At 45.2% G+C, this 21,710-nt stretch overlaps 1 protein-coding gene across 1 annotated transcript in view; it reads left to right on the top strand.

Annotated features, from left to right (window-relative positions):
* Nucleotides 1-12,684: 12,684 nt before the first annotated feature.
* LOC144505032 (coiled-coil domain-containing protein 69-like) overlaps nt 12,685-21,710 on the top strand; it is a 37,879-nt gene continuing 28,853 nt past the window's right edge. The window contains exon 1 of the mRNA XM_078230707.1: nt 12,685-13,036. Coding sequence (XP_078086833.1) covers nt 12,989-13,036 — 48 coding nt within the window. The 5' untranslated portion in view covers nt 12,685-12,988. The remainder of the gene's footprint in view (nt 13,037-21,710) is intronic.

Here is a 21,710-nt window from a genome sequence, read left to right as displayed (position 1 = left end):
TGAAAATCCCCTAGTTGCCACACTCTGGTGCCTGTTCAGGTCAATGCACCTAATCAGCACGTCTTTTGACTGTGGGAGGAAACCGGAGCACCCGGAGGAAACCCACGCAGACACAGGGAGAATGTGCAAACTCCACATAGACAGTGATCCAAGCTGGGAATCAAACCCAGGTCCTTGGCTCTGCAAGGCAGCCGTGATAACCACTGTGCCACCGTGCTACCCATGAATCAGATCAGCCAAGATCTTGTCAAATGACAGAGCAGGCTTGAAGGGCCGAATGGCCCACTCCTGATTCAAGTCCTATGTTCCCACGTTCATATCTTTCTATGTTCCTGTTGTTAATTGTATTTAATCATATTGTTAAGATTCACAGGTGAAGGGCTTTGTTTAATTAATTTCTTTGAGCACTTTAGATGCAAGAGAGTGAGAAAAATACAGGGACACTGGGAGTGAGGAGAGCGATGGCACAAAGTCAATAAACTCTCTCCGCAAAGAAAAGCTCTGTGTCTTGGTTTTGACTTCACCAACTGGCTTGGATTCTATTAATAACGATGAACAAGAGCTGCGAGAATGTTAGTATTTGAGGAAACAGAAATAGTCAATACCTTTATGACAGAAGGACAGAAAGGAGAAACAAAATGGAAAACAAATTGAATGGTTTGTGTTTTTTTTGTGGAAGCAGTGACTTCCATTGTAATGTGGCAGTGTACAAGAAGAACAAAAAGCAGAAACAGGAATAGGCTACCAGGCCCTTGAAGCCTGGCCCGCCATTCAATATGATCATGGCTGATGTATGCCGGCCTCAACTCCTTTTCTGTGCCATTCCACATCACCCTCTAATCCTCAATCTATCATAGAATCCTACAGTGCAGAAAGAGGCCATTCGGCCCATCTAGTCTGCACCAACCACAATCCCACCCAGGCCCTATCCCCATATGCCTACATATTTACCCACTAACCCCTCTAACCTATGCATCCCGGGACACTAAGGGGCAATTTAGCATGGCCAATCAACCTAGCCCGCACATCTTTGGACTGTGGGAGGAAACCGGAGCACCCGGAGGAAACCCATGCAGACGCAGGGAGAATGTACAAACTCCACACAGACAGCGACCCGAGCCAGGATTCAAACCCAGGTCCCTGGAGCTGTGAAGCAGCAGTGCTAACCACTGTGCCACCATGCCGTGAATAAATATCAAATATTTGTTCACCTCCACTTTAAATACTTCTAATGATCCAGCTACTACTACCCTTTGGGGTAGAGAATTCCAGAGATTCATCACCCTCTGGGGTGGCACGGTGGTTAACACTGCAGCCTCACAATGCCAGGGACCTGGGTTCAATTCCCAGCTTGGGTCATTGCCTGTGTGGAGTTTGCACATTCTCCCTGTGTCTGTGTGGGTTTCCTCCAGGTGCTCCGGTTTCTCCCACAGTCCGAAAAATGTACTGGTTAGGTGGATTGGTCATGCTAAGTTCTCCCTCAGTGTACCCGAACAGGCGCCGGAGTGTGGCGACGAGGGGATTCACAGTAACTTCATTGCAGTGTGAATGTAAGCCTACTTGTGACTAATAAATAAACATTACTTTTTACTTTACCTCTGCGGGAAGAAATTTCCACACACCACTGTTTTAAATGACTGGCCTTTTATCTTGTAGCTACATCCCCTTGTTCGAGACAATCGCACTGGTGAAAACATCTCACTATTCACCTTGTCAATCCCCCTCAGGATCTTATGTGTTTGAATAAGATCACCCCTCATTCTTCTAAATGCCAAGGAATACAGACCCAGACAATTTAATCTCTCTTGATAGGACAACCCACTCAACCCAGGAATTAGCCTGGTGAATCTCCTTTGGATTGCCTCCAATGTTACTTTTTTAGGTAAGGGGACCAAAACTGTACATAATATGCTAGGTGAGGCCTCACCTAGGTTAGGATTGTTTTCGCTGGAGTTCAGACGAATGAGGAGGGATCTCATAGAGACTGATAAAATGCTAACAGGACTAGACAGGGTAGAGGCAGGGAGGATGTTCCCGATGGTGGGGGAGTCCAGAATCAGGGGCCACAGTCTGAGGATCCAGGATACACCATTTAGGACGGAGGTCACCCAATCTATCTATATCCTGTTACACAATATCCTCATCACAACATGCCCTTCCACCTATTTTTGTATCATCGGCAAATCTGGAAACCTTACATTCTGTTCCTTCCTTCAGATCATTAATGCAAATAGTGAATAGTAAACAGTTTGGGCTTTTATAGCGCACAAATCTTCATGTCTTTTCTTCACAGAGATTTAAGTTCATAGAATCATAGAATCCTGACTGTACAGAAGGAGGCCATTCAGCCCATCGGGTCTGTACTAACCACATTCCCATCCTATTCTGTAGCCCTCATTTGCCCTGCTAATCCCCCTGAAACTAGGGTCAATTTAGCATGGCCAATCAACCTAACCCACACACCTTTGGACTGTGGGAGGAAACCGGAGCACCCGGAGGAAACCCACACAGACACGGGAAGAACATGCAGACTCCGCACAGACAGAGACCCTAGGCTGGAATTGAACCTGGGTCCCTGAACCACTGTGCCACCGTGCCATCCAAAGTTACTGATCCTAATAGTCCCAGGGTTGCAAGGCACTGTAAAACGTCATGTCAATGGAGTCTGTACAAGTAACATGTACATCTGGACAGTCAGCACCATCTTTACCATCATTACTGTGGGTGGCACAGTGGTTAGCACTGCTGCCTCACAGCACCAGGGACCTGGGCTCAATTCCCAGCTTGGGTCACTGTCTCTGCAGAATCAGCACGTTCTCGTTCTCCCAGTGTCTACATGTGTTTCCTCCGGGTGCTCCGGTTTCCTCCCACAGTCCGAAAGACGAGCTGGTTAGGTGCATTGGCCATGCTAAATTCTCCCTCCGTGTACCTGAACAGGCACTGGAGTGTGGCGACTAGAGGATTTTCACAGTAACGTCACTGCAGTGTTAATGTAAGCCTACTTGTGACACTAATAAATAAACTTTAAACATCATGAGCATTCTCAATTCACTGAAGGTGGTGATCCTCAAATTAAAGATACAGGTTGTTAGTTGAGAATGAGTGATAAATGGTTTGTTTTTACAAAGGGTGCAGAGCACCAGGCAATGATGTGAAGCAGGGATACCAATCTTACATGGATCAATATGTGTGCAAAGAGTGCAATCTAATGAAGAGCATGCTTAGAATCATAGAATGGTTGCAGTGCAGAAGTAGGCCATTTGGTCCATTGTGTTTGTTCTATCTCTCTGCAAGAACAACTCAGCTAGCCCCACACCCCTACCATTTTCCCATAGCCGTACAATTCTTTTATCTTCAGAAAATTATCCAATTCGCTTTTGAAAGCCCCAACTGGAGTTACTTCCATCAAATCTCAAACAGTGCTTTCCAGATGCTGGACATACGCTGCATGAAAAACCTTTTCCTCACACTGCTGCTTTAACTCTTTTGCCATTCATCTTAAATCATTAACACCTGCTTCTTGATCCTTCCACCAATGGGAACAGTTTCTCCTTATCTACTTTGTCCGGACACCTCAGAATTTTGAACATACTGAGGAGACCAGTCCCATTTGAACAGAGCATGTTATCAAATTATAATCTCATGTGTCACTAACCGTGCTGATGTTACCTGCAAGGGTGTCCCAACTTGAAACACTGGTTAGATGTGAATTGGCCTCTTAGTTGCTAGGGGAGGTGATGGCCTACTGGTACTATTGCTAGACTATTAATCTAGAAATTCAGATAAAGTTCCAGGCACCTGGGTTCAAATCCCACCACGGCAGATGGTGGAAGTTGAATTCAATTATTTAAAAATCTGGAATTACGAATCTACTGATTACCATGAAACCATCGTCGATTATCGGGAAAAACCCATCTGGTTCACTAATGTCCTTTAGGGAAGGAAATATGCCGTCCTTACCCGGTCTGGCCTGCACGTGACTCCAGAGCCACAGCAATGTGGCTGACTCTCAACTGCCCTCTGAAATGGCCTAGTAGGCCAATCAGTTCAAGGGCAACTAGGGATGGGCAATAAATGCTGGCCAGCCAGTGATGCCCATGTCCCACAAACGAATAAAAAAAAATAATACAAACTGCCCCCCCCCCCCTCTACCCCCGCTTCTGAGGGTGCTGGCAATCATACATTTTTTCCTCCTTGATTCTTCATTCTGTGTATTGGCTGCCTGCATCTCTCAAATTCCTTGACTCTAGAAATTAGCATGCATATCGCTTCATTGGTCTCTCAGTCATCTAGGTAAACTGATCCTTACTAACCGGGTGATTTACACCTGGTTCTCTCTAGGTGCCTGCTCACCTCATTACTGGGAAAGTCACATATCCTCCTGCCTTTTGAATGCGGGCTACTTCTGTCGCCAGGCAGATTTTTACCAGTTGCTGGGCAGATCGCATCCTCACATGCCTTGCTAAATCCTTGTTACTGCTGTTACTAAGACATATGCTTATTTACTAATTGCCTTCCCAGTGATTTCAGGGGAGGGTTTGCGGACTGTGTTGATGTGAGATACTCCATGAGTTGGAGCTGTAGGGCAGAATTCTCTGTGTGTCTGTTGGCGGCAGACTCTGATAAGCTCAACACACAGGCACGGAAAACGGGAAATAAAGATTGTGCTCTCTCCTCCAGATGGATCCTCTTTGGAAAGTACAGATGTCATCCACATCGATCAGCTGATGTTTTTATGGAAACTTTTGGCTGTGGCAGACAGAAGACTCTGCCTTGAGTCAGATCATAAAATACTGTTGTGCTTTCTCTGCTCATATTGTTTTAATTCAGGCTGGGGCATTAAGATTTAAAATCATGCCGCATGTCAGCTAATTAGTATGTTTTTAATAAAGAGAAGAAATTGTTTTCTGAATGAAGAAGGGAGAACAGTGACAAAAACTGTCTGGCATCTGAACCAATGACATCAAGTGTTGTTTGGCGAGGAACTTTGTTTTGTTGGAGTTACTGAGATCTGCAAGTTCCTTTTGCCTCTCATCTGTTGCAGCAGGAAATCATTCAAGGTTAGGCAGTTTTGATTAATATTATCTTCCATTATGTCAGCTTGGATAGCACAGAAAGGAAAGGCAAATAACCTAGGCAGGCACAGAATATTCTTCTGCTTTTTATTTGGTGGTGTTGAATACCCAGTGGAGTTAATACGCACTGGGGTCTGGATTTTTTTGCCCCTCCCTATGCTGCCCACCTGCTGTGTTTTCAGTTGGACGGAGGGTAGGGGGAAGGATGGCATGTAAACTAAGAGGGGTGGCAAGCCCACCGCCTTCTCACCCACTCCCAACCTGGTCTCCATATCACAGTGGGTGGGCAAGTGCTGAAATCAGCAGGCTGCCCATCCTTTTTAAACATATTATTAATGGGTAATTGAGCTTGTTACCAAGCCAACTGACCAATATTTCACATTGCTCACACCAGAAAATGCTTGAAGTGTAGGTGGGAGTGAGGAGCCTACTTTGGAAAAAAGGTTTTCGCAGAGGCGGGATGTGGAGGGAGCACATGATTCGGCATTGACCATTGTGCATGAAGACCCACACCCCTCCCACAAGATTTACCCTCCCACCCCCCACCCCTCTACAAAGCACGCCTCCTTCACACTCCTCACAGCTTCCCTCAGTTTCCCAATCCCCTCCCCCTTCAAAAAGGCCTGATATACCTGGTGCTGGCATCCATCTTCTCTTCTTTGTGGAGACGCGTGTAGTCCCAGCAGTGCCCACTGATTAGCTTTGGCAATGGTGGGACTGCTGGAGCTGCTGACCAATTTGATTGGCTGACAGTTCTGGAGGGTGTGACTTCCTCCCACTGAGGCTTGGAAGCCCCAATCTCAGCCCATCGGAAGGATAGTTTTTTTATGGTGAGAAATACACCTCCCTGCTCCACGAAATTCAGTCCCATGAGAATCATAGAAAGGTAATATAATTCTAAAACTTTGTTACTTTTATCACCTGGAAATGAATTAAGAAAAAAACCCAGAATTTTCATCCATTATCTGCTAATTGCTTTGGTTTCTATTCAAATTTATTTTTGGCAACAAACAATGTAAGACCTAAAATATGAAATACATAGTCAATCAGTGTGGTGTTCCTCCACCTATAACAGGGAAAGATATTGAAATATTCAGCACAACCCAACTGCACATGATGGATTGGCAGAGCTGATACATGCTCCATCTTTCGCACTGTATGCAGTGGGTTAAAGGGGCAAAGATCACAGAAGATATATCTTGGTCTAAATTTTTCACCTTTCGGCTTTGGCCAAGGTGCAAATCTATGTTGGGATTCTGGAAATTATTAAGGATCCATTAACATTGGGAGAAAGGGCTAATTGATTTTTTTCTTAGAATGTTGTGGGTTGTTTTATTTAGAATGTTATTGTTTTTTTTTTAGAATGTTGTGCATTATCTCAGCTGCTGTGATTCTCCTAGAATCCCTACAGTGCAGAAGGAGGCCATTCAGCCCACCAAGTCTGCGCTGACCACAGTCCCACCCAGGCCCTATTCCCGTAGCCCCACAAATTTATCCTGCTAATCCCCCCGACACGGAAGGGCAATTTAGCATGGCCAATCAACCTAACCCACACATCTTTGGAATATGGGAGGAAACCGGAGCACCCGGAGGAAACTCATGCATACAAAGAAACAAAGAACAAAGAACAGTACAGCACAGGAAACAGGCCCTTCAGCCCTCCAAGCCTGTGCCGCTCCTTGGTCCAACTAGACCAATCGTTTGTATCCCTCCATTCCCAGGCTGCTCATGTGACTATCCAGGTAAGTCTTAAACGATGTCAGCGTGCCTGCCTCCACCACCCTACTTGGCAGCGCATTCCAGGCCCCCACCACCCTCTGTGTAAAAAACGTCCCTCTGATGTCTGAGTTATACTTCGCCCCTCTCAGCTTGAGCCCGTGACCCCTCGTGATCGTCACCTCCGACCTGGGAAAAAGCTTCCCACTGTTCACCCTATCTATACCCTTCATAATCTTGTATACCTCTATTAGATCTCCCCTCATTCTCCGTCTTTCCAAGGAGAACAACCCCAGTCTACCCAATCTCTCCTCATAGCTAAGACCCTCCATACCAGGCAACATCCTGGTAAACCTCCTCTGCACTCTCTCCAATGCCTCCACGTCCTTCTGGTAGTGTGGCGACCAGAACTGGACGCAGTACTCCAAATGTGGCCTAACCAGCCTTCTATACAGCTGCATCATCAGACTCCAGCTTTTATACTCTATACCCCATCCTATAAAGGCAAGCATACCATATGCCTTCTTCACCACCTTCTCCACCTGTGTTGCCACCTTCAAGGATTTGTGGACTTGCACACCTAGGTCCCTCTGTGTTTCTATACTCCTGATGACTCTGCCATTTATTGTATAACTCCTCCCTACATTATTTCTTCCAAAATGCATCACTTCGCATTTATCCGGATTAAACTCCATCTGCCACCTCTCCGCCCAATTTTCCAGCCTATTTATATCCTGCTGTATTGCCCGACAATGCTCTTCGCTATCCGCAATTCCAGCCATCTTCGTGTCATCCGCAAACTTGCTGATTACACCAGTTACACCTTCTTCCAAATCATTTATATATATCACAAATAGCAGAGGTCCCAGTACAGAGCCCTGCGGAACACCACTGGTCACAGACCTCCAGCCGGAAAAAGACCCTTCGACCACTACCCTCTGTCTCCTATGGCCAAGCCAGTTCTCCACCCATCTAGCCACTTCTTCTTGTATCCCATGAGCCTTAACCTTCTTAACCAACCTGCCATGTGGGACTTTGTCAAATGCCTTACTGAAATCCATATAGACGACATCCACGGCCCTTCCTTCATCAACCGTTTTTGTCACTTCCTCAAAAAACTCCACCAAATTTGTAAGGCACGACCTCCCTCTTACAAAACCATGCTGTCTGTCACTAATGAGATTGTTTCGTTCTAAATGCACATACATCCTGTCTCTAAGAATCCTCTCCAACAACTTCCCTACCACGGACGTCAAGCTCACCGGCCTATAATTTCCTGGGTTATCCCTGCTACCCTTCTTAAACAACGGGACCACATTCGCTATCCTCCAATCCTCAGGGACCTCACCCGTGTCCAAAGAAGCGACAAAGATTTCCGTCAGAGGCCCAGCAATTTCATCTCTCGTCTCCCTGAGCAGTCTAGGATAGATGCCATCAGGCCCTGGGGCTTTGTCAGTTTTAATGTTCCCTAAAAAACCTAACACTTCCTCTCTTGTAATGGAGATTTTCTCTAACGGGTCAACACCTCCCTCCGAGCCACTCCCGGTTAACACGCCCCTCTCCTTCGTGAATACCGATGCAAAGTATTCATTTAGGATCTCCCCTATTCCCTTGGGTTCTAAGCATAATTCCCCTCCTTTGTCCCTGAGAGGTCCAATTTTCTCCCTGACAACTCTTTTGTTCCTAACGTATGAATAGAATGCCTTAGGATTCTCCTTAATCCATGGGGAGAATGTGCAAACTCGACACGGACAGTGACCTGAGGCTGGAATTGAACCCGGTGCTGTGAGGCAGAACCACTGTGCCACCGTGCCGTCCATTTGTCACAACTTCTTGTCAAAAGATGAGCAGAGTTTTCAAAGCAGGTTGTTGGGTATGGATTGGTGAAAGCTTCTCATTGAATTGGAAGCTTTTAATAAAAGAATTTTTTTTTCAGATTTATAGTTACAGAGCATCAACCAGGCAGATAAAAGATCAAGGAAGAGCTACATAATTGTGATAACATTGAGTTCACACAACAAAGTTAGAAGTCTCACAACACTAGTTCAACTCCAACAGGTTTATTTGGTATCACGAGCTTTCGGAGCACTACTCCTTCATCAGATGAGTGGCACCTGCTGGACTTTAACCTGGTGTTGTGAGACTTCTTACTGTTCCCACCTGAGTCCAACGCTGTCATCTCCACATCATTAACACAACATGGCAGAGGTAACGCATTCCACTGAGTGCTCTCTCTACTTGTCTCATTTGTAACCCTAATCTGATTTTCGGAGATGATGGAAAGACTTTGAGGGATCAGGAGGTGAGTCACTTATGTCTCTTCCCTGATCACTTAGATTTGTTGTTGACATAGCTGGCTAACCCTTCCAGTCAACAATAATCCCATTCAGTCTCCATGCCACCACCTCTCTTTCGCAAAGATGTTGATGGCAGCTACACAGCAAAAGTGTTGTTGTTGAAGGCCAGAGGAAGGTGGTTGGGTCTTTTCTTGTTGGATATAGTCATTGCCTGGTACTTATATGGTTCAAATGATGTCTATTGCTTTGCATCACAAGTAGGGATGTTGGCGAGCTGACATGGGGTGTTTCATGACTGGAGAAATTGGGATTAGAGCAGAATACTGTGGAATCACCAGCGATGGCCTAGTGGTATTATTGCTACACTATTAGTCCAGAAATTCAGCTGATGTTCTGGGGATCGGGGTTCGAATCCCGTCATTGCAGATGGTGGAATTTGAATTCAGTAAAGATCTGGAATTAAGAATCTACTGATGACCATGAAACCATTGTTGATTGTCGAAAAAACACATCTGGTTCACTAATGTCCTTTAGGGAAGGAAATCTGCCATTCTTACCTGGTCTGGCCTACATGTGAATCCAGAGCCACAGCAATGTGGTTGACTCTCAACTGCAAGGGCAACTAGGGATGGGTAATAAATGCTGGCCAGTTAGCGACGCCCATGTCCCACGAATGAATAAAAAAAAGACAACCCACTCTTTTTTTTAACTCATTCCAGGGCAATTTGGTTTCGCTGGCTAGGCCAACATTTATTGTCCATCCCAAAATGCCCTTGAGAAGGCGGTGATACTGATGTCATGATGAAGCATAGGGATATCTGAAAATGGAGTAGCTGAAAATTTTGGGAATGCTTTTCTTTATCCCAAAATCCTTATTGTATCGAAAGCAAAACTTATTGGTCATTGTTCCAAAGTGCAGAACTTCAATTGCTCGCAAACTTTCCTCTTTAAAACCAAGTTTGGTAACACTTCAACATCACCTCCTGATTTGCCTAAAGTTCTACACTGTGAACCTAGATTCCACACTATAAAAATATTTTCTCCTTCACGATATCTGTATGGTTTTTGAGGAGATAACATTATAGAGTACTTTATTCATTAATGAAATGTGGGTGTCGCTGGCTGGGCCAGCATTTATTGCCCACATCTATTTCCCTGAGAGCATTTAAGATCTGGGCTGGAATTCTCCCATCCCACCCATCACGGGAATTGTAGCAGGCGGGGCGGGGGGGTGGGGGGGGGGGTGGCATGGGGGTGGGGGGGGTGGGGGGGAGCGCGGACAATGCAAAGGTCCGTTGAGCTCGGGCGGGATTCTCCGGTTTTGAGGTGAGTGTGGCCGAAGAATTCCGCCCCCGGAGTCTGGAGGATCTGGAGTCACATGTAGGCCAGACTGGACAAGGATGGCAGATTTCCTTCCCTAGAGAACATTAGTGAAGGCTTTTTAACAACAATCAACAATGGTTTCATGGTCATCATTAGACTTTTAATTCCAGGTTTCTGTTGAATTCAAATTTCACCATCTGCTGTGGTGGGATTTTAACATGGGTCTCTGGATTGCTAGTCCAAAGACAATACCACTACGCCAGTGTCTCCTCCTGAGTACTATAAACGCTATGGCTGGAATGTTATCACCATTTAAGGCTGAGGGATTTTCCCATCCCGCTGCAATGGATGGAGATTTGGCTGGGCACCAAATTCTCTGACCTCACTGCAGCGGGAGCATGGCGTGAATGGCCGGTAAGATCGCGCCGTATAAATATTTTGTACGACTATTGAGGCGGATGAAGGAGGTCATCATCCGAGTGATCAAAATCATGGAACTTTTCTTCAGAATGTTTTTCACTTTGCTGAATGTGCCTTTTTATTCTTGCACTTCCTCAGATGAAGCTATTGCCTCCCAAAGAAGTGGTTTATTCACGGAGTCTCTTCAGTCAAAAGAGCTTTCATAAAACCAATCATCTGTGGATCACAGAAATGCAAAATTGCAGTCACATGCTGGAGTTCATATTCGACACTTTTAACTCACTGCTTATTGAAATAATGGCATCTTTTGTAATGCAGGGAAGAAATGTGCCTGTGCATTTTCATTTAGAATGAGTTTATTACCCCCACTCCAGAAATCCAACGATACCATGGAATCATTGCTTATAGTCACCTGCCACTCTAGTGGCCTGAGTAGGTGAATGCTTGGATCCCTTTCCTTACTAATAGCTCATATTTTACATGGTTTCAACTTTATTTACTTCGCTTTCACTTAACCACTTATTCCAATTCAGGGTGGTGGGGAGTCGAAGCTGTAATGACTTCAGTGAGGCACTGGGTTGGCCCCTTGGAATATGAGCTCCCTGATTGAGGTCATAATTGCCTTCCCAATCAGGGAGTCTCATGTGTATATAAAACTGGGAGTGTCAGGTCTTCTGGCACTCTGGATTCTAATGCTGGACCAGAAGCACTCAATGAATTAAATAGAATTTGTAAATAAAGGGAATCTGGCGAAGGGGTACCAACCTCTGAAGAGTTATTTCAGGAGCTTACCCTGGCAGACAATGGGTGTGAGACAGAATACACTTAGGACAGAACACCAGTCTATCACAGGGCCCACACTCACACAGCCAAACTATGGGGGAATTAAGCATGGTCAATCTACCTAACCTACACATTTTTGAATTGTGGCAGGAACCAGAGCACCTGACATAACACCACGCAGGCATGGGGAGAACGTGCAACCTCACACAGACTGATGCCCTCGGCCGGAATTGAAACTGGGTTCCTGGAGCTGTGAGGCAGCAGCTCTCACCACTGCTCCACGTGCTGCTCTCAACTTTCTTTAGTTATTTTTGAACTTGTTTTTAAATTCCTTCACTTTCTAAGATGTTGCTGCTGGCAACTACCTGTTTAGCAACCCAACCCAGATACTGACTTCCTACCACAGGAAGTCTCTCTTCTGCTCTCACTGCCTGTGAATTTCTTGCACCTGTAACTTCCCTTTCAGAGTCGCTCCCTTTGTTCTTGCTGTGGTAGTTGTTCCCAGAGATCTCATTACAAGTTGCTGTTTTCTTCTCACTATCCTCATTTGATCTCCTTGCCACTCAATGCCTCACCATCACTCCCTCTACTAACCCCCTCATCGGCCACTGCCCCATGCACCTTCACTGGAGTCCAATTCCAACAGCTTTCACTGACCTGAAACCTTTCTACCATTCTCCCTACTCTCTTAACCAATCAGCAGCAACCTTTCCCTGCTTGGATTCTCTGCTAAATCTTACTCCAGATCATTTGATCTTTAACCTTTCCATGGCCACTGTCAGATTATGTACTTTTGTCAGAGAGAGGACAGTTTACATTATTCTCAGTGTTACATCATTGTTGATCTGATATTAACCCATAAATTCCTAATCCTTGCTAAGCCCTTGGATCCGTATGAATTGGTATTGGCCACGCACTCTGAACAGCAAAAGTGAAGCACAGTCCCCTTAGTGTTATTCATTAGACTTAATCTTCAGCAACAGATGCCTCCTGAGGTCTGAGGGGCACCTCCCACAATCATTTCCTGTAATTGGGCGTGTCATAATAAATAAACCACACTTTTAACATTTATTCAAAAAGATTTCTGCCCCCAAAAAGGATGAAAATAACATTTCACTTCCATGTCTCTCATTTTGTTTTGCTTAATGCTGTTAAAGGCTGGAGAGATGGGACTTCAGTAGTTTGATAGCTTTCTGAAGGCGTGTTCACTATGGGGAGTACGGTAACTCTAACTGCTAACCACAAGTTCAAACAGCAGACCCGGGCTCAGTTCAAACCAATTGGGTTACTAAGTGCTGAAGGTTTAATGTTTCACCGCCAGTGTTACAGACAGCAGGCTTTTCACAGGCAGATATCTGGCAGGAACTCTGGAGAATGGGCAGTGGCAGCAGCAAGTTGTGCTGCTGTAAATCTAGAAAGAAGGTAAGCCTCAGATTCCTTCATCCCGGGAACTTTCTTTTCAATTGAGGAAGCGGGGCGAGCTGTTGGTCAAATGAATGCATCTCGTTACACTTCTCCAATTTCAGTTACCAACGAGCAGAGAGTCTATGACAAGTGTTGTCTTAAATGTTCACGGATCTGTCTGGCTGTTATCTCTCTGCCCAAGTGTCTAGACCCCCTGCTGTACTTTTGAGAGTTGTGTACAATAGGAACATACTGGCCACATTATTTCACGAGCTTTTTTTGATAGCGAGCAAGTCGCACACCACAAGGTGCATCAATAGATAGTATTTCCAATAAGTGATTTTCATTTATACTAAGGAAATAATGCTGTAATGTTTTAAAGTAACAATCACCATTCTCTGTTTTAGCGATGGGTACTGACATTTTTAAGAGATTTAACCTGGATCCAACATTGGTTGTGAAGTTTCCTGTTTGTATGTAGGTTAAAGAGGTCAGTTGGCAAACTGAGCCTCGATGAATACAGATAAACAGAGGGCTCTAAATGGAGCCAATTAGTTCAATCAAACAGATACTGGCAAGAAGCACATGGAATTGGTGGGGGGGTTAGAAACCAGTTAGCAAATGACGATGGCAGGAAGAGGCAACTTCATCAAACGAGGAAACTAAGCTAGCTGACAAGGAGGGAGGAAGCAGGTGGCGGCATGGTGGCACAGTGGTTAGCATTGCTGCCTCACAGCGCCAGGGACCCAGGTTCGATTTCTGGCTTGGCTCACTGTCTGTGTGGAGTTTGCACATTTTCCCCGTGTCTGCGTGGGTTTCCTCCGGGTGCTCCGGTTTCCTCCCACAGTCCAATGATGTGTGGGCTAGGTGGATTGGCCACGCTAAATTGACCCTTAGTGTCAGGGGGATTAGCAGGGTAAATATGTGTGGTTACGGGGATAGGGTACAACTGTTATCGATGCAGGCTTGATGGGCCGAATGGCGGCCTCCTGTACTGTAGGGGACTTACTTAAAAATGGAGGAAGAGGGGTGCTAAATGAAAATCAATTAGGTAGCAATAAAGAGTTAGAGATGTATTTAGCATTTGCAGGAAAATGAGTAGAGCTGGAGCAAGAATTCTAGATTTATAGTACAAAGTTTGGAACAAGTGTTTTCTTGTAATAAATTCTACATTAACATTTGTTTTCAAATAAAAATGCAGCATTTCCTTGTAACTAACTGGCTCTGAAAAACTTAAATTGTTGATGAAATTATTTCTGGCCAAGGTATTTAGTATGTCGTCCTCGTGGACTCCCAGACCATGGAGCACCTAAAGGTGACCCTTACACTATGGTCAATACTGCAGTACAGATTAGGCAGCTGATAATGATACTTACTCCTTCCCTGTCAGGCCCACTCCAAAGATATGCAACTGTTTAAATATAAAATGCTGGGAGCGTTCGACAGGCCACAGCATCTGCAGGGAGAGAAAAGCACAGGGTCAAAGAATACACTCTTGGCTGCCCTGCCCCTTGCATTCTCCATAAGCTTGAGCTCCATCCTAAATTCTGCTACCCCATATCCTAACTTGCATAAAGTACAGTTCACTCATCACCCCTGAGCTCACTGACTTGCTTTGCTGTCAGGAAAGGCCACTCCTGAATTTACAATTCACCTCTTTGTACTCTCATCCGTCATGGCCTTGCTCCACCCTGGAGGTTAAATTGGATCATTTCTGAATATGGGCAGTCAGATGGTGATCAGCAGTGAACCCATGCCCATTGATAGTACTGCAGATAGGATGCCAAAATCATGCTGCCTGTTCACTTCCATGCTTTTTTTGGTGCATTCAGTGCTTCCTGCACTGTTGTTTGGAGGTCCGATGTCATATAGTGCCCCGCACTACTTAAATCCCACCTGCATCTTTTGGAGAGGAGGTACTTTGTGGCTGCTGCTGTGGCTGAGATGTTTCAGAATCTGAGATGTGCTTTGGAAGAACCGACAATGCTTGACCATTGGAGGGAGAGATGGTAAAGAGAGAATTCCTTTATCTGCAAGAAGGATCTGACACGTTCAGTGCAATAAATGTAATGATCTCACACGAGTTATCAAGGCTGGGATTGTATTTTAAATGGCTTATCCTACCAACTGCACCACTAGCCTCATCCACTGCACACCCACCCCCCCACCCCCCCTCCCCCCCGCCCCCCCACACAACAACTACTAACAATCAGGACTCGCAACTAACACTCATATGTTATATTTCACCCTTGCACATTCAGCACTGTTGCAAGCCTTGCATTCACATTTCAAAGCTTGTTACCACTGGCAGCCACATCGCTCAAACATATTGAACAATACTCACTCACCTACCTCCCTCTTGCTTGCAGGACAAGATGATGTACCCTGCAGACAGAAGAAATTAACCCCTATGGGAGAGATAGTGCTGGTCATTTTGGGAAGGAGCATTCTTGAGAACCCTTCTATTGCTCCTCCTCCTCCCTCTTCTAACTGCTTGTCTTGCTCTGTGTGGTCTATGCTCATCCTGTCCAATCATGTTCAATACCAAGAGAAAGTCTTACTCAGCACTTATTTTTAGAAGCAACTGGTTTGTACATATTCTTTGAAGTCACTAAAAAGTACTTCAGTGGCAACCAGACCACTTTTTGTCACTTATTGAAACGTTAAACAAATGCGCAAATATGCCCAAATTTCTGAGGATTGTGGCAATAGCTGAAATTTGGTAACAAACATGTAAGTAAGTAATTGATGATCCCTTTAAATAGTCCTGGTGTGGTGTCTTTCATACCGTTGAACTGTGTTCAGCTGTGTGGAATTAATCAAGGCCATAGAATTTCAAACTGGACGTGTAGCCTTTAAATCAATATTACATACTAACTGAGGACGTGATCTGGCTGCTCTACAGGTTAGGTACACATGCATAACCCTTTGTAAATGTGATATCCAGTGGACCTCTTTCCTGTGATACACACATGTAACATGGAGGCCTCATTGGGCCCAGAGAATGGGTGATGCAGACCCCAATTTCAGCTCCCATCTCTAATCTCCTCCACCTGTGTCCTCCAAGATCTCTGTGTTCTTCCAATTCTATCTATTTGCAAATCCCTGATTTTCTTTGCTCCACCATTGGCAGCCATGCCTTCAATTGCTGAGGGGCTAAGCTCTAGAATTTCCTCCCTAAACCTGTCTGCTATTCTACTGCTCTCTCCATCTTTTTTTTAAATAAACTAGCCTTTAGTCACCTGTCTGAACATCTCCTTAAATAAGAATGGAAAATGCTGGAAATGCTCAGGAGGTCAGGAAGAACCTATGGAGAGAACCAGAGTATTGCTTCTGGTCGATGACCCTTCATCAGGTCAGATGCTACCTGCCCTGTTGCTATTTCTAGCATTCCTGTTTTTATTTCAGATTTCCAGCATCTGCAGTATTTTGCTTTTGTACTCTTATCTCTTACGTGAATGCTCCGATAATTTTTGTTTTAGATTATTTATTCAAGACTCTATTTACTTCATCTCATCTTATTGATATACCCTTCTATTCATTTCATTGTCTGGTTCTTACATCCATCTATTGGCCTCAACCGCTGTCTTGGTAACTCTGCGATGTTCATAGCAATCTGTTTTCCTGTTAATAATGAAGTAGGTTGTGACTAAGAAACAGAGTGCAGTTCGAAATGGAAACTGTTTTGATATTGATAAACTTGGTGCTACACCCTTCCTCATAATTGTGTGCACGGATGATAGCTGAATAATGTGACTTTCTTCAGCTGAGATAAAATTAAATGTAGTCGTAAGAAACAAGACACCCTTATTCAAGAGGGCGATTGTGCTGCAAGTAGTGGCTTGTGACCATTGATGTGCAATCTTGCTTGCAGAGAATATCACTCACTGGTAATCGAATGATGGGTCCATTTAGTATTAACAACTCTCCAGCAGACACTCAGCTAGCTGGGTTTCTTTTTATTTCTTTTTGTGATCTAAGCTTCTCTGACTAGGCCAACATTCATTGCCCACCTGTAATTGCCCTTTAGAAGGTGGTGGTGAGCTGCCTTCTTGAAGCCCTATATTCCATGTGGTGCAGGTATACCACAGTGCTGTTAGGGAGGGATTTCTGGTATTTTGACCCGACGACAGCAAGGGAACAATGATATGGTTCCAAGGCAAGATGTTGTGTGGCTTTGGGGAATTGCATGTGCTGGTGTTCCCACGTGCCTGCTACCTTTGTCCTTCTAGGTGGTGGACGCAGCACGTTTGGAAGGTGTTAATGGGGTCTTGATGAGCTGCAGTGCATCTTGCTGATGGTACTGCATCAGTGGTGCATAAAGGGAATGTTTAAAGCAGTGGATAGGATGCAAATTAAGTGGGCTGCTTTATGGTATGATGTTGGGCTTCCTAAATGTTGTTGGAGCCGCACTCATCCAGGTAAGTAGGAAGTATTCCATCGCAACACTGATTTGTGCCTTGTAGATTGTGGACAGGTTTTGAGGAGCCAGGAGCTGAGTTACCCAAGTTCCCAGCCTCTCACCTGTAGCCACTGTAATTGTATGGCTAGTCAAGTTCAGTTTCTGGTCAATGGTAACTCCCAGGATGTTGATAGTGGGGAATCCAATGATGATAACGCCATTGAATGTCAAGGGGAGATTGTTAGATCCTCTCTTGTTGGAAATGGCCATTACCTGGCACTTGTGAGGCATGAATATTACTTACCACTTGTTGGCTCAACCTGGATATTGTCCAGATCTTGCTGCATGTAGGTACAGGCTGCTTCAGCATCCAAGGAGTTGCAAATGGAAGTGAACATTGTGCACCTCTGCTGAGTATGTGAGGTTTGATTTGGTGAGTTATGTCAGGCTCTGGCTTGGCCGGTCTGTGGCACTTTCTCAATTTTGGCCCAAGTCCACCGTTGTTATTGATGAGGTCTTTGCAGGGGTCCATTGGGCAGGATGTGCCTTTGTTGTTTTTTGTGCCTGGACCCATCTGGGGCTGTCAGTCCAATTTTATTCTTATTATTTTCTTTATCACTTTGATTAAGTTGAGTGGCTTGGTAAACCATTCCAGAGGACAGTTAAGAGTCAACCACATTGCGGTTCTTTAGTCCCAAATTAATCAGACCAGTTAAGAACAGCATATTTCCTCTGCTGAAGAACATTACTGAATCAGATGGGTTTTTACAATGGTCCTATAGTTTCATGGTCATTTTTTATTCCGGGTTTATTAATTGAATTTCAATTCCCCCAGTGACAAAGGGCGATGTGAACTCGTTAGTCTAGACTTTGCTCAATTATAGGAACAGTTGGCCATTCAGCCCTTCAAGAATGTTCTACCATTCAATTAGATCATGGTTGATTTATAATCAGTTGTCTAATCAAGAATGTAGGTCAGCAGCCTCCTCTCTCAATTCGTCCATGATCGCATTTAGAAAGCCGGAAAAGCAGAAGGGCCACACACTGGGCAATTGTTCTGTGAAGAATTGTGTGAGCTGATGTCCCATCAAAGATGGACACACATATTCAAGAGAATTAATTTGGAATATTCACTGTAATTGAAATTGATACAAAGCTGTTCTTTTTTCCCAACTTGTTCTTGGGACCTGGGCATCATTGGCTGGACCAGCATTTATTGCCCATCCCTAATTGCTCTTGAGAAAGTGGTGGTGAGCCACCTTCTTGGATAGTTGCCTTCCACGTAAGATCATAAGAAATAGGAACAGGAGTTGGCCGTTTGGCCCCTCGAGCCAGGTCCGCCATTCAATAGGATCATGGCTGATCCTTCATGTTTCTGCCCTTTCCCCATAACCCTTGATTCTCTTAATGATCAAAAATAGATGCAGCTAGGTACACATAGAGTGCTATTAGGGATTGGGTTCCAGAATATTGGTCTGGTGTCAGTGAACGAACGGTGACATATTTCCAAGTCAGGATGATCTGTGCGGTTTGGAGGGGAACTTGCAGGTGATGGTGTTCCCAAGCATTGTTGGAGATGATCACTGCCTGACACCTGTGCAGTGCAAAGGAATGTGACAATGTGCCGATGTTCCCCCATCACTTCACTGAACTGGAGAGGGGTCTTGTGGTTCAGTAATTGTAACAGTAATGGTGGGTGGGTCTCACGACATCACGGTGGTGGGTAGGGCTCATTTAAGTCCCGCCCTGCCAGCAGCCTAGTTTTTAAAAGAGAAAGGGCGCCTCTGATACAAACAATTAAAAATAGAACACATCTCCATGGAACACTCCACGCCCGCATAGAACACCCACCCACGCAACACAAGCCCCCCCCTCCCTCCATACTGAACACTCATCTCCCACAGTAAACCAGCACTTCTCCCGGCACTGCCCTAGCATTGCCCCCCTGGCAATTTGTGCACCACATTTGTCCTCCATCTAGAATTGTACTAAAAGTGCACATGAAGCAACACCATGTAACCACAAACGTAAATATTATTTTGTTTCCTAGCAATGACTTTTTGATTGTCTCTATTGAGCTGATAGCATGTTTGTGCACATTTCTGCTGTGCAATTGTGTCACCGCATTGGAATTATGTTTGGAGTGCCAGATAGAAAATGGTCTTGCACTGTTGTGAATTGGCTTTTTCATACTGCCGTGATGAAACTGGCCTGAATTTCCCTCCCTCCAACAGGACAGAGCCATGCTTCTGTCTGCTGACTGGACCCTGCTGAATCCTGAGTCCATTTTCCTGGGTCAAGGGTATAGAAGAGACTCCCAACAGAATCTCCAGCACCAAGAGGAAACTGAAGCTAAAGTCATGGTGGCACAGTGGTTAGCGCTGCTGCCTCTCAGCACCAGAAACCCACAGTCAAGTCCAGCCTTGGGTGACTGTCTGTTTGGAGTTTGCACATTCTCCCCGTGTCAGCGTGGGTTTCCTCCCACAATCCGAAGATGTGCGGGTTGGGTTGATGGGCCATACTAAATTGCCCCTTAGTGTCAGGGTAAATACGTGGAGTTACGGGGTAGGGTCTGGGTGGGATGTTGGCGGTGCAGGCTGGATGGGCTCAATGGCCTCTTTCTGCACTGTAATGATTGTAAGATACTGGGGGAGAGAAATGTCACTATTAAAGTGAAGGATGTGCTCCAAAGATCAGAAATCTGAATTGAGGCCTTAATATGAGGGGCCTAAGCAGAGGGAAAGGCAGGCAATACTTTACTGTACCCCCAAAAGTAGCATCCTTGAGCCTTCCATCACTACCTCAATGACTACTGCCACCTCTATTCTGTCAGTCCATAGGGTCAGAAATGGAAGGCAGGGAAATCATGCAGGCTGCAGTCTCCATCTGCTTGCCATCATTTGCCAGGTGTAGGGCAGTGGTTGAAGGTAAGGCAGACGGCCTTCCCTGTTGGAGTTTAGGGATGTAAATCTAGGCTGGAATAACGATGCAGCCCAATAATGTCCCTTTCAGAGGGACACAGTGGCCAACAGGCTTTTAGAGTCCAAAAAAGGCAGGAGCCTCATCAATTTTATGTCTTGGGGCCACTATTTGCTCTTTAACTTCAGCCTCCTCTTTTCGGGCAGTCCCACCTCACATTCCTCTTGAACCACTCAGTTTTACTTCCTCCTCCTTCTGTTCCCATTTCGGACTAACCTGTGTGTGTGGTTTCTCTTTTCTTCGAAGTCAGAAGTTTTCTCCTTACAAACAGAGCATTGGTTTGATGTAGGAATGAACTGCAAATATCCCATGCAGACAAGCACGTGCCAACTTATATACCATTACTAAGATGCACACAAAATTACGTACACCAGACAGACATGGACCTTCTACACCAGCAGGGCCTCGGATACAGTGGGCATAAATCATTAAACTCTGGCACTGGAGCTTGCACATGCCAAACTTTTCGACAAGTTTGTATGGTCCACGCCACCATAATTAAATTGGTGCAAACAGATCTCACAAACTGCGCAGTCTCTTAAGGGAAAATCTCAGCAGGTCTGGCAGCATCTGTAAGGAGAGAAAAGAGCTGACGTTTTAAGTCCAGATGACCCTTTGTCAAAGCTTTGACTCGAAACGTCAGGCCTTTCCTCTCCTTACAGATGCTGCCAGACCTGCTGAGATGTTCCAGCATTTATCTTTTGTTTTCAGGTTCCAACATCCGCAGTAATTTGCTTTTATCCTGTGCAGTCTCTTGTAGCCTGACTGCACAACATGTCAGGATGGGATAGACCTTCCTGTTGGTGTCAAGGTCAGTTATCTGCAATGCAAACATACCTCGCAGGTCATTTCAAGGGACATTTGCAGTTCCTTCCTGCATAAAGTGACTAATTCTCCATCAATTCCCAGCTTAAAGAAGACACCCACTGGAAGGAGATCTCGCTCAGGCAGACTTTTAACTCTTTGACTTGAATGCCTTGATACACATGGCAGCTGAAGTGTATTATCTAATAAGAATGATAGATTGGAGTAGTAAGCTGCCTTTTTGTGTGACTGGGGGTAGACTTGGGCATTGTTTCTAAGTAGTGGGGTGTGTTGCTCACCCACAGTGTCAGTGTCTGGTGGGGTTTATTTGGGCCACAAGGGGTCATCCAGTTTGCCTGAGGGCGGGGAGGGGATTGGAGCACGGACGGGGTGGGGGGAGAATTGTTCATGCCCAAGGGTCACTATGGATAATTTCAGTGTCGGCTGCTTTCAATTGGTCAGCTAGCTGCTGCTAACAGATCAAAAACTGAACGAGATTTTGAAGAA

Source organism: Mustelus asterias, chromosome 16 (genome assembly GCF_964213995.1).
Source record: "Mustelus asterias chromosome 16, sMusAst1.hap1.1, whole genome shotgun sequence".
Classification (NCBI taxonomy): Eukaryota; Metazoa; Chordata; class Chondrichthyes; order Carcharhiniformes; family Triakidae; genus Mustelus; species Mustelus asterias.
Note: the sequence above shows the minus strand (reverse complement) of the source record. Positions and strands in the feature narration are given on the sequence as shown.